The sequence below is a fragment of the Thermobia domestica genome, chromosome 2 (genome assembly GCF_964235325.1).
Source record: "Thermobia domestica chromosome 2, izTheDome1.hap1.1, whole genome shotgun sequence".
Classification (NCBI taxonomy): Eukaryota; Metazoa; Arthropoda; class Insecta; order Zygentoma; family Lepismatidae; genus Thermobia; species Thermobia domestica.
Genome location: NC_137455.1, coordinates 36228276 through 36241743, shown reverse-complemented (window position 1 = coordinate 36241743; position 13468 = coordinate 36228276). Strand labels below are relative to the sequence as shown.

The 13468-nt window shown below is 38.5% G+C and overlaps 1 protein-coding gene across 1 annotated transcript in view; it reads left to right on the top strand.

Moving 5' to 3' along the window:
* The window catches only part of mxt (Eukaryotic translation initiation factor mextil), a 146473-nt gene extending 133362 nt beyond the window's left edge, over nucleotides 1–13111 (top strand). The window contains exon 13 of the mRNA XM_081740647.1: nucleotides 12803–13111. Within this exon, the coding sequence (XP_081596773.1) occupies nucleotides 12803–12910 (108 nt within the window). The 3' untranslated portion in view covers nucleotides 12911–13111. The remainder of the gene's footprint in view (nucleotides 1–12802) is intronic.
* The last annotated feature ends 357 nt before the right edge of the window (nucleotides 13112–13468 follow it).

Here is a 13468-nt window from a genome sequence, read left to right as displayed (position 1 = left end):
TTACTCCACCTTCTCTCATTTCACAACAGCTTTCAAACCATGTGCTACTTAACCACTCTTGACATTTGAAAATTTTGAGTTGGACCCTGCGGGGGACCTTGGGGCAAACTTCTTTATCCCAAAAAGTTTTTCCTTGAAAATAATGGGATACGTGTTCGCCGAGTTTTTCATTTGCCCAACAGTTTCCGAACAAATTACCCGGTTCAAACTATTCTGCCAGCTTTGTAGCTTTTATATCACAAAATACATTGCAACTCACGACATTCTGCCAGGTGGCACGTATAATTGGGATTCGTCTAGTTATAATATATCAAATGCAAACACAAATTCTCGTTCGGATCTCAGCGGAGCCACTTGGTGATCCTTCCTTGTTAGTACTAATCAATCTCTATGGAATCAAGCGCAACTCTACTGACTTCTTCGACATCATCTAGCAGATCTTTGGCATAATCACCTTCAAAATGATCCATTGTTATCCGTATACTCAGGAAGAATGATGCATAGGAATCCATTATTACATTCACACGATTATTAACATAGCGAGAAGGGGAACAAGCTGGCTCATGTTTATAGGATATTTTGGGCTCTTAAGTCCAAAATGTGCAAGTTTCTGCACCTAATCGCTGTTCCACACCTCAAGGTGATATGTAACCTTAGAATGAACAAGACACAAGGAAGAAAAAATGTAGAATGAATGGGAATCCTGTAACTCAATCGCCAAATTTTTCAGTTCTAACTTTTATTTCTGATTTTACGTTTCCCACTTCTAATATTATGTGTTGTGCAGACCAAAATATTTCTGATTTATACTCAACTCAGGAAAATAATAGCAAAAACGTTTTTTTAACATGTAAATTTACTAAATATTTAGAATTTCCCCTCACTTTTTCATACAGCACCGATTCTCCACGGCTTTGCATACATATTGACCGCTAATTAGTCCGAAGATATAAAAATAATAATAAAAAAATAATTTAAAAACTTTTTTTAAGTTCTTGCCCTATTATGTTTCATTTCATACTGCTGACAGAAGGCGGCGGCGAATGACTCATACAATAGTGAAGGGCCTCTAATGTACTGGCGCAAATCCCGGGGGGATGAGGGAGACATGTCTCCTCCAATCTTGGAACTGAGGGGGACTGTCCGCCCCAATAATCCGATTTGAAAAAATGTGTTTTTTTTTTTTGGAGAGAAATGTGATGATTTGTGCCCGATTGCCACAAAGGAAAGTGAGATGAAATTTATGTCTCCACAGAATGATCGTGAAATCTGCCCGTTTCCTAACGTTCAAGACAACTCTGCTCGCCTGATCCTCTACAGCACTGTTTTTCAACTTATTAAATATTTTAAACATCGATATATATGGGAACGGTCTTACCCGTCCCCCCAATGTTAAAGGCAAATTTGTGCCACTACTCTAATGGTCCTAGGCAATTGCGGGCGCTTTCTGACGAGGGTTACATCAAGATATGCGAAGGTTGTTACTGTCGCTCAACAGATCTGTTCAGCAGGGACGGAGGCTTGAAAATTTCTTCACATGTTCGCCTTGTCGCTTCCACTGCTTCAGAACCTCCGTCACCGTTGATCTATTTAGAAAAGCCCAACAGCTGAACAAGTGTCATCTCTCCTTTCGACTTTCTTCAATGACTTGTTGTCGCATCGTATCGAGGTGTAGAGCGCTAGTCGCCTTTACAGTCTCTTCCCTGAATACAAATGAAACTTTTGAAACGTAAAACAAGCGAGAAAACCAAAGAACATCTCTATAAAAGAAAAGTATTACTTCAGCGAAATTACGCGCAAAATCAAAAGAAATTTGAAGAACTGATATTTAATCTGTTCCCTATTAGCAAAATCGGTTAACCCAACATTGGGAAAATGGATGTGACATACCAACGGTGACCCAGCTTCAGGATTGGCCGCTTTGACAACCATTTCCCACCCAAACCATTTTTATCCATTTTTCAACCAAACGAAGATTGGACCTTCGTTTACCAAACCAACCCCCAACCATCCCCAACGTTGGGCCATCCAAACTCCAACGATATTGAGAATATTGGGCCTTCGTTCACCCAACCAAATCCCTCCAGCCTCCCTACGTTAGCCTGGTCAAATCTCGATGTTGAATGGTGGTTCACCATACAAACGCTGACGTTTTACCTAACCAAATCTAGTATAATTCCCTAACGTTTCCGAACGTGTCCTCGCGGCGGGTGGGGTAGGTGGTGATGCATTCGGTTTTGCACGTTTGACTTTCTTATGGTATTCCTGAGATATTCCCACTTTTTCATAGAGTTATGCAGAGTCGTTCTGACGCGTGATTAGTGTCATGCTAAAGAGTGCGAATAACATAGGTTTCCTGCAGTAGTCAGGCCTATAGTATGGTGCTAATTATATGTCAAAACAACTCTGCATAAGGCCGAAGGTCTTCAAATATTTGATTAATTTTTAGTTGTATTTCGGCCGTGCGGGAAAAGAAAAAGTGAGACAGCAGTGTACGGAACGCGAATTCCAGTTACACGTTTGGCGAGCAGGCATGCTTCCAACTTTTTAAAAACTACTTATTACTAGGTTTTAACTTAATTGTCCTTGTTTTACTCGTTTTTCCAGTAACCTAGAACAGAAAGGTCACGAACACAGAAATATCGAGGACAGTTAAAATTCCAAAGGGTCTTCCACCGGGAATCAAACCCGGGACCCCGTACATCAAAGTCGCACGTGCTGGGCACTAGACTAGCGGGGAGGACAACTCGGCCACAATCACACACTTTACAAGTGCTGGATATTTGACAGTTGTTGTGCGTTGTAAATCTTCTTTTTTAAAAAGGCTCATTATTCATTATGTATAGAAAAATGATTCAACAGACACAACACAAACTCCTCTTTTGTTTTCGAATTGGAACACAACAAGATGGCGGTGAAGAATTGCGCATGAGCAGTGACGCACTATACCAGCATCATGTATTATGGAGTTAGCGACATTAGCGTTAGCCAATAATAAAACAGTGTGCAAGTGGTGGGAAAAGTGCTATTTGTAGAGCGGTTCCCGACATTTAGCCAACGCTAAAGTGATGTATTTTTTGGTTGGGAAAACAGTCAATTATAGTATCGTTGCGTAAAGGTCGGACCAGCCATAGTTTTAACCAACGTTGGACCTACGTAAGTTTTTTCGCTATCGGTACGCACCGACCATCACCCACAGTTTTGACCAAATCCCACTCAATTCCTAACGGTAGGCCAACCAACCTTGCTATTAGGGTTCCGAATCTGCTTTGTACAGAAATGCACATAGCTCCCTTAGTTTGCTGTAAACTTTCAGAGCAAACCGTGCGCTCTATGATTAGTTGTATTGTAAAAACCACAATGTCATATCTTTTTAGCCGATACTGTATTTACTGCTTTATTGTACTTCAATGTTTAATTTTATTCATGTAGTCTGTGTCTTTCTTTTTTAATGGTGTAAATGAAGAAATGAGATTACGTGTAAAAGCTCTGGGAACTCTCGTTGAGAGTAGGTTTTTTTTTTTTAATTAATGAAGGGTTTTTCTAAGAAGCGAAGAACTTTATATTAAAACAAAACAGAAAATGTTTTAATATCCATGAAATTGGCTTTGTTTGACTAAATTTTATGGCACTAATGTTTAAATATGATTTCGGACATGTGACCGCTGTGGCTGGCGCGTACATAGCGTAATCTGGAGTTCCAATTTTCACACACTCTTCGCAGTAAATCAGGCAATATTTTGCAGGCTGTATTTTGGCAATAACGCATCGGATGTTGGCTTCTAAGTGCTCAATTGTTTCTGGTTTCTCGGTATACACATGTTACTTTACGTATCCCCAGAGAATATAATCTAATGGGGTTAAATCGCACGAATGAGGTGGCAAGTTGACAGGTCCATTTCGTGAAATTAATCGTTCGTCAAATGTTTCTTTCAGTAATTTAATTGTGGCGCGCGCTGTGTGGCATGTGGCTCCGTCCTGTTGAAACCACATGTCTGCAACATTAATGTCTTTCAATTGAGGCTCGAAAAAGTTAGTAATCATGTCTCTGTACCGCTCACGACGACGAATTGACACTGGATCACCATCAACATTACGCTGCACACCATCAATCACTTGTGTCGCAATGTACGGCGTCTTACAGGATGCGTATCAGCGTTTAGAGTAAACGAATTGGGAAAACGATCCATAATTTCTCGAATTAATCGCTCTGATGAACGATTATGAGCACCGTAAAATGCACGTAATGCCCGATGAATTTGTCGAATTGAACCATGGTTTTCAAAATACATTTGCACAATTTGCAAACGTTGCTTCGGCGTGAGTCTATTCATGATAAATTGCCAATCCATACTAACCTTAAAAAAAAAAAATTAAAAAATTGTAATATTAGCTGTCACAGAAAACAGTGTTGCCAGTTTCAAGTTCTCCGTCTCTAAAAAAAAAAAAAAAACACCTGTTAGAGAAGTGGCTTGTTCGTGCCAATGCTTTTAATCTCATTTCTTTATTTTACCCCACAAAAAAGTCTTTTTTCGTGCATTTATAAAAACGCTATTTTAAAAACTTTTTAAAAAGTTATTATTGTTTCGTTTTTAGTCTTTATTACTCAATACTTTTAATGTCACTAGTACTAGCTTCTTTCCTTTTATTACGAAAACAAAAATGCTCAAACTTGTCGATATAAAGTAGTCTGCAATCAGCCATACTTCCTTGAGTGGGAACTTAGCAACCGCGTTAACTGTGGATTCGACAATAATATCAGCTATTAGTTATTTTTAAATCTCACTCACTTCCCACTCTTCTAGAGTTACTAGGGAGTCTTATCCCTAATGTATTGCCTGTCATATGCGTATCAAGTTTGGAACATTGTTCCAGTCTAGGGATGGGCACGAGCGAGTTCGATCGAGTTTTCATTGACTCTCGACTCGACTCGAAACAGACATCTTTGAGCTCGACTCGAAAACTCGGCTCGAAAAATTTCCTCCAACTCGACTCGAATTTGATTCGAGTTTCGAGTCGAGTCAAGCCAAATCGAGCCAAATGCTGTGTATAGTTTCAAGTACAGTGAAACCTGTCTATGTTGGCCACCATCGGTTCCATCGAAAAGTGGCCAACTTAGACAGGTGGCCAACTTACAGAAAATAAGTGTGATTTGTGTATTTTTAGAATAGGATTTCTAGTATTACTTGATTGTAAAATTTTAATAATCAGTGGCACCACAGCTACTTATAAATAATGCATATAGAGTAATTATAAAAAATATACAATACTAGAAAATATTACTATAAGGTAAACGCGCCTGAATTCGACAGGCACCCGAATTCACATACCTGTGCTTAAATGTTGTGAAATAAGCGTAAGATGTCATCCCTGCAATCGTGAATAGAAGTGGCAACATTATGGGAGTGTCTTTTCTCGTGTCAAAAGCACGGTTACAGTAGATGAGTCATACGCATGGAGAAAAGAAGTACATTGTTGTGTGTGTGACACACTCTTCAAGAAAAAACACATAATCTTAAGGAAAACATAAAACTGCATGTTATTTTCCTAAGATTTTTATTAAAGTTAGGTTTGCTTCATGCAAATAGTGGTACTTTAATCTTGTAAAGGAGTTTCAATCAGTGTGTTTTGTTTTCTTCTGTGAGGACAAAGGTTGTGATGTAACATGAACGGGGGGTTGTCGAAAACACGAGCCTTTATTTGTAACGTGAACCGGATTTCGACAAGGTTGTCGAATTCATGCTCAGTAGTGCAAATATAATTTTAACTGAATATCTAAACGTACAAGTATGTTCAAAGTCTTTCATAAAGCTATTTGTTGCATAATTCTCCGATAGTTGTAACCTCAGTTCGACATGGAATGTCGAAATCAGGTTCCAGCATGTGGAATTGAGGATCATCGAAATAACTACTCAGTTCAGAAAATTTAAGTTGTGTTCTTTTGCCCGTCTGATAATTTCTGCATAATAATAAAACAATATTTGAAGCTGAGAAGAGATTACTACCACTAAAAATGCCGACTTAATGTTTTACATGGATATAATTTAAGGTGTCGAATTCAGATACCGCAACTGTCGAAACCAGGTGAAGTGTGTCGAATTCGGATTCCATTGGCGAGTTCCAGTTTCATAAAAAAAATTTAACATTAGCATTTGAGCCTTGAAGTGACTTTTAGTATTAGTAGAGACTGTACATTTCAAGGAAAAAAATGGGCCAACACCGACCAATATTATGGCCACAATAGGCAATTGATTTAGAAAAAGGTCCTTAACCTGTCGAAATCCGGTGCGTTTACCTTAGTATGTTTAACATATGTGCATACCTTTCTCTTCCTGAAAACTAGTCTGGTACATTGGATTATTCGGATTGAAAACACAATAACACAAACAACCATGAAATAGAAGCGTATGTACGCAGTTTATTGAAATTAATATTATAACACACTGAGTTATTCAGATTGAAAACAAGAAAAGCTAAGTTATAAATTGAGAAATTCATATGTAATTTATATGACTTCTTTTTAGTTGTTAATGAATGGTGGTTCATTCTAGACGTATTTGTTTTATTCTTTTTGGCAGATATGCACATTCTAATATTGTAGTTAACTACCTCTTGTTAATGAGCTAGAAGTGTTTCCCTCGGAGCAAAAGATGTTTTGAGAAAATCTTCAGGGAATTCATACCTCAAAAATTCCGCTATCTTTTGACAAGCCGACAGGTGCCACAGGGAATTCATACCTCAAAAACTCCGCTATCTTTTGACAATCTGACAGGTGCCAATAGTTGACAATTGAGATGGTTAGTTTTAACCTTGAGAATTTTCCGGAATTACTATAGCTCCCCGCTGATGAGAGGAGTTGATATAGCTAATGATTTTACCAAAACATATAGGGTCAACAAATACGTACAACAATTTCCTGAATTCCTGTACGTGCTTTTTCTTATTCACACCTTCCTTCACCACCCTTTATGAGAATAGTGTTCTGGCCATTGACCTCCAAGAGCAAATCGTGGGAATATATGCTTCTTTGTGTCCAGTCACAAATACAGAACATCTGCCTTTCATATGGGAATTCGAAAGAGTTAAGAAAAATAACAAAACTGTATTTTGCGTGGTCAAGATACACAGGTAAATTTATCATTATCATCATAGGGTAAATATTGCTTCAGGTGGCCAACTTATAGAGTAGTAAGTAACGAATGTCTTACGGGAAAATGCAGGTTCAAGATGAACTAGGCCAAGGTAAGCAGGTGGCCAACTTAGTGAGGTGGCCAAGTTGACAGGTTTCACTGTACTTTCTTGAAGTATCCTACATAGACAACATAATTATTATCAATGATACTACTACTACTACTAGATTCGAGTTTCGAGTCAAGTCGAGCCAAATGCTGTGTATAGTTTCAAGTACTTTCTTCAAGTATCCTACATTAACTAACTAACTAACTAACTCTATGGCCTATGGAACCCGGAGGTTCAGTGCCGCGTTCACAAAAGCTCTCCACTGACTTCTATCCTTAGCTAATTGGATCCAGTTTCTACTTTGTATTCCTATCTCTGCGAGATCCATCTTAATATTATCCTCCCATCTGCGCCTAGGTCTTCCTAATGGTCGTTTTCCTATGGGTCTACCAGTCAAGACTTTGAAAGCGTTTCTACTTTCTCCCATTCTAGCTACATGACCTGCCCACCTAAGCCTCCTAGACTTGACGACCCTAACAATGTTGGGTAAACCGTATAAACTATGTAGTTCCTCGTTATGAAGCTTCCGCCATTCCCCATTCTCGTTCCTCTTGGGTCAAGTATCCTACATAGACAACATAATTATTATCAATGATACTACTACTACTACTACTACTACTACTACTACTACTACTACTACTACTACTACTACTACTACTACAACTTTATTATTATTATTATTATTATTATTATTATTATTATTATTATTATTATTATTATTATTATTATTATTATTATTATTATTATTATTATTATTATTATTATTATTATAACAACACGGTATGTAAACATGAAGAATAGATGGTTTATATCTGAATACTAAAAACTAGTTGATTGCTGATCTCGGTAGTCGTGAAGTCTAGGAGGCAAGAACATCGTTCACGAGGTTCTGGGTTTTAGTTCCGGAGGAGCAAGTATCCAGGCTCGAACCAAAAACCGTTAAAAGTTAGAGGACGCCGGCCAAACATGTTCGAAATTGCTTGGCCCTGGTTTAGGGTTCTCAACGGCTCGAGCGGCTCGGCTCACAGCTCATTCACTATCGAGCCGAGCCAACAGCTCACCCAACCGAGCTGGCTCGAGCTGAAACAAACCGAGCTGATGGCTCACTCTAACCGACCCGGCTCGAGCCGTTCGCTCAGTTGAACCGCGCTAAGCCGGTTAACTTCACTACATGGGTTGGGCTTCTGCTTCGGCTCACAATTTCGATCGTTCGGATCTCAGCTTTGGTGGTAAGAGCCAATATAGACTTATGTTGGTGCTCACGACATTTGAGGCTGCCTCGTTATAAAAAATCCATTGTCGTCTTGGTAATTGACACGAGACGAGATGCAAACAGTCTCCCATCTCGTGAGCAACATTAAAAATATTCTACATTACTGCTTACATTTCTCATTGCTTTCGATTTCCAGTCTAATTAGGCAATGATTATAAAACAAGTTAAAACGAACTAAACGAGCGAGGCATTTATCAAACTCGACTCGACTCGAAACTCGACCTCAAAACTGAGACTCGGCTCGGAACTCAACTCGAGAAAATTACCTTTGACTCGACTGAAATTTGCTTCGAGTTTTGAGTCGATTCGAGTTTTAGATCGACTCGTGCCCATCCCTATTCCAGGCGTCCCAACCGAATTGCTGTAAACAACATTGTGATCTTCACATCTATTGAAAATTATCTACAGTATGCAAATGCGAGAGGTACTTATTTAAGCAGTTTTTCAAAATAAAGGCTTTTGAACAAAGTCAAATTTTCAGTCCCGTGTAACTTTGTGCGTATTCATTCGAAATCCATCATATCGTGATCATAGTTTTACACACTAAAGTACTTTGGATATGCACAGTACATATATATAAAGTACTTTGGAGAGGGGGGGACCTCTTATAATTTGTACGTGAGAGATACTGGCGATCATTTTTGGATTGAGGAGTGAGTCTGACTTTGAAATTTTGCGCCCTGTATTTACAACCGTTTGATATCTCAAACCATTCCGGAGATGCTTAAAATGGCATATTTGTGGGAAAATTTTGAGAACTTTTAATTTACTTTGGTTCTACAACATTACAACCATACTTTTGAGTAGGTATAATTATAATAAGTTCTTGGAATTACGTACTTTTAGGCAGCATTCCAGTATTACGTACTTTAACAGTTTTTTTTTAAAGCCATATGTTCAGAACATTTTAGATATTAAGTTGCCGTAAATGGCATTCTAATCTTCACGACTATTGAAAACCATCTGTGTAATTAGATGAGATACTTATCTAAGCAATTTTTCGAAATAAAGGCTTTTGAAAAAAAAAAAGTATAATGTTCAATCCATTGTAAGTTTGTTCGTATTCATTTTAACGCATCGTATAACGAACATAGAATTAGACAGTAAAGTTCTTTGGACATCCTTGCCTCGTCTGTTTATTTGCGTTATTACTGCTGTGGAGGTCTCCAAAATTTGGTACCGTAGTGTCCTTAGTTTGCATCACTAAATAATAAATGCAACATTGTAATTTTTTTTAAATTTAAAATGTAGATTTGAAATATGTAATAATCTGAGACAGGGGCGTCATTTCAAACTTTGCTTGAGGGGGGCAAGTGCAGCACCGACATAAGGCTTTCACGTTTTGTACTATTATATTAGTAGACATTAGATTAAAGTATATGTATTCCTCAAACTCTTGGGGGGGGGGCAATTGCCCCCTCCTGCCCCCCTAAATGACACCCCTGGTCTGAGATGTAGTGCCATTTAAAAAAAAATACTACTTTTTGTTGGGTTGACAATACTCTTAAGCATGTATTATCACAGAGTAAATCCAAACAATGTCGTCCTGCTAGCATAGGTAGAGCGCTTACTATCTCTAGTGCGTGTAGTCGCTGATTCGATTCTTAAGATTTTTTTTTTTTTTTTTTTGTAGGAAAGGAAATAAATTGAAATATATATACGAGGGTGGATTTGAAAATTTGTGGCCTGGCCGACCTAATTAGAAAGAATTTGGATAAGTTGTTTTATTTTTCCACAAAATTCCAGTCGACCGAGATACATTTACGCTACCTCTCCAGTAACGCTTCTATACCACTTTTAAAAAATGATTCCTCGAGCCTTGCAGAATATTTTAGTACAGCACTTTTCACCTCTGTATCCGAAGAAAATTGCTGACCCCCCCCCCTCCAAAAAAAAAAAAAAAAAACTTCTTCAAGTTTCTAAACAAGTGAAAGTCCGAGAGGGCTAGATCAGTCGAAACGCGTGGGTGCGGCAACAGTTCGAACCCATAGGAGTGAATTTCTGCTATGGATGCAAGGGACGTGTGAACGCGTGCATTGTTTTTGTGAAACAACACCTTTGTTCGCAGCATTTCTGGCCTTTTAGTTCTGATTTTCTCACGCAAATGTGCAGAAGGGTGGAGTAGTATTTAGAATTGACAATCTTTCTTTTTTCCAAGAAATCAGTGCCGCTAGCATCCCAAAACATTGATGCCATAATCTTGTTTACCGAAAAAACTTGTTTGGCTTTCATTGGGACAGGATATCCAGGACGTTTCCATTATTTCGATTGTTGTTTTGATTCCAGTGTGTGATATTGTGCCCATGTCTCGTCCATAGTCACAAATCTGACAATAAAGTCCGGATCACTTTCAAACAGTTCCAAATAATCACGGGAGAGTCGATTGCATTTGTGTTCAACTGAAAACAACTTGAGTAGCCCTATTCATCTCGCGGATACCTTAAAAATCCCTAATTCTTTTACTATAATGTTTTGTATTCCCTCATAGGATATACCTCTCTCTCGGATTTTGATTCTGATGTCATTCAAAATCAGGTCACAAATTTTATTCACATTTTCTGTAGTGGCCGACGTGGAAGACCTGTCACTGCAGGGTCATCTTCAATGCTATTTCTGCCAAACTTAAATTCAGCTACTCAGTTTTTCACCATGGAATACAAGAGTACGGAGTCTGCTAGTGTCTCTACCATGTCCATATGAATTTCCTGTGGTGTTATTCTCTTCTTATGCGGGTACGGCTCGATTTTCTCTTAAGTGACTTTCCATAACTTCCGCCGACTTAGCGCCATATAAACTCCTCATCTGAAACAATAAAGAAATAAAATTTTACGAAGTGACTACCAATGGATGTAGCTACGCAGCTAACGTATACAAACATAAAATAATTGCTTCGTTCCTATTCAGGCCACGAACTTTCAAATCGCTCCTCGTACTTAGCTACACTCAAGGTCGTCTGGAGGATTTTTTTTTGAGTTGAGTTGAGTTGAGTTGAGTTTAACGTCCCGTTCAGCAGCGAGGCTATATGAGACGTGGACCTACTGATTAACGTGGAATCCGAACCACATGAGCTCCCGCCGGGAATCGAACCCAGTCCTCCCACGCCAAAGGCGCCTACGCTAACCGCTTAGCCACGGAGGAGCTCGAGGATTTTTTTTCGAAATTCAGCAAAGAGTGATTCCAAAGGAGGAGGAGGAGGAGGAGGGCAAGCGCCGACACTCAAGCACCGTCGCGAATACACGTACACGTTGATACACGCATGTACGTAATACCTCATATAAAAGAATAATTATTTATGCACATAGGCTATATTTATTGACTACAGTAAATGAACTATAGTAATATATTTTATATAGATATATTAAGTATTATAGTATATGATAATAAATAAGTATGTTTTCATATATATTACCAAGAAGTAAATACTCTTCGAAAATCTAGAGGGACAACTGCCTCCACTATGGGCGGCTGTGACCACAGTTGTCTAGATTCGAACCATCACAACTGTTCCTTTCTATTTCAATTTAACCCTATTTGCACCATCACAACACATTCGTTCGATATTCTGACGCATACAGATGGTTTATAACAGGGCACAAAATTTCCGGTCGCCAGGTCGCCATTGGCGACTAGAAATTTAGAGCTGGCGACCAGTGTTCAGTAGAAATAGTTCCTACCTAAACTCACAGGGCTGCGCAGTTTCTGTTTCGGACGAAAATAACTGTCACATAGTGAGAGAAATCACGGAATGTGAAGTCTGGAAAATGCGTTACACAAACTTGAGGTCTTAAGGTAAGATATTTTTTAACATGTGTATGAATTGTCCAATTAAAAAATTGATTATCCTGAATCTAATTGTCTGGTTTTAAAGTTTTATGCCCTGATGTAATCTATTTCTTTTTCAAACCAAAGGCCGTGGAAGGGGTAGGGGCTTTCATAGTTTGTACTGCTGGCGACCATCATTTTTGGATTGTCGAGTGTTTCTGACTTTGAAATTTTGAGTCCTGGTTTACAACCACTGCTCCGGAATTCGAGGAGCATGGATGCGAAGATCCAGGATTGAGGTTTGACCTTCCAGTAGAGTTTAGTAGGTAGATGTTCTACCTACTACATAACCACAGCTCTAAAATGGTACTGACTGAAAGACCCTCATAGAATAAGAAAAAAGAAAGGGAAACTTGCCAATGTTTTTAACAACGTCTCTATTAATATTCTGTATATTATTTCATGATACATGAAGAAAGCGCTGCTTTTACTGTATTTCAAATTCTCAATAATCCATTCTCTTTCCAGTCCCAGGACCTGTTCGACCCGATCAGTTATATTCAGAAATCACAGGAGATGGACAGCCAGAGTATAGTTGTTAGTATTGCAGATGCTGACTCGCAGGACACGGAATGAAGTGACTGTTCTCGCTTGGTGTGGTAGTGGGCAAGATTTTTTTTGTGAGGTAGAACAGACATGGGGATAGTTCTTTTGTATTTTTATATTGATAATTCAGGGAAGAACTTTGGATTACGAGGAAAAAAATGTATATTAAAATCTAATTCTTTACTATCAATGAAGTAATTTATTATTCTTTTTTCTGTAATAGTTTGTATTAATAAATGTGATGCTAAAGTAAGTCGTCTATTAGAATTTACTATACATATTATTACAAAAAGTGTCCCCATGAGTAATTGACTACTTAATAGTTCGGACCATTATCAGACCGCAATTGGCAAAATATCATAAATTCTACCCATTTTCGAGCCGAATACGGCCATGCTCGTGGAAATGTCACGTCTGTAGGTAGTCAACTGGCAGGCTTTGGAGGAGGTGTTGTGGTAAGTTTAGAGGAAATAAATTATGATATCGATTCCGCCAAGAATTTGGCTGTATTGATAACGTAACAAGTTGGCCAAATTCTTCAAATAATTTCACAGAGGAAATGCATTTCAAGACTTTAGCATAAACGAT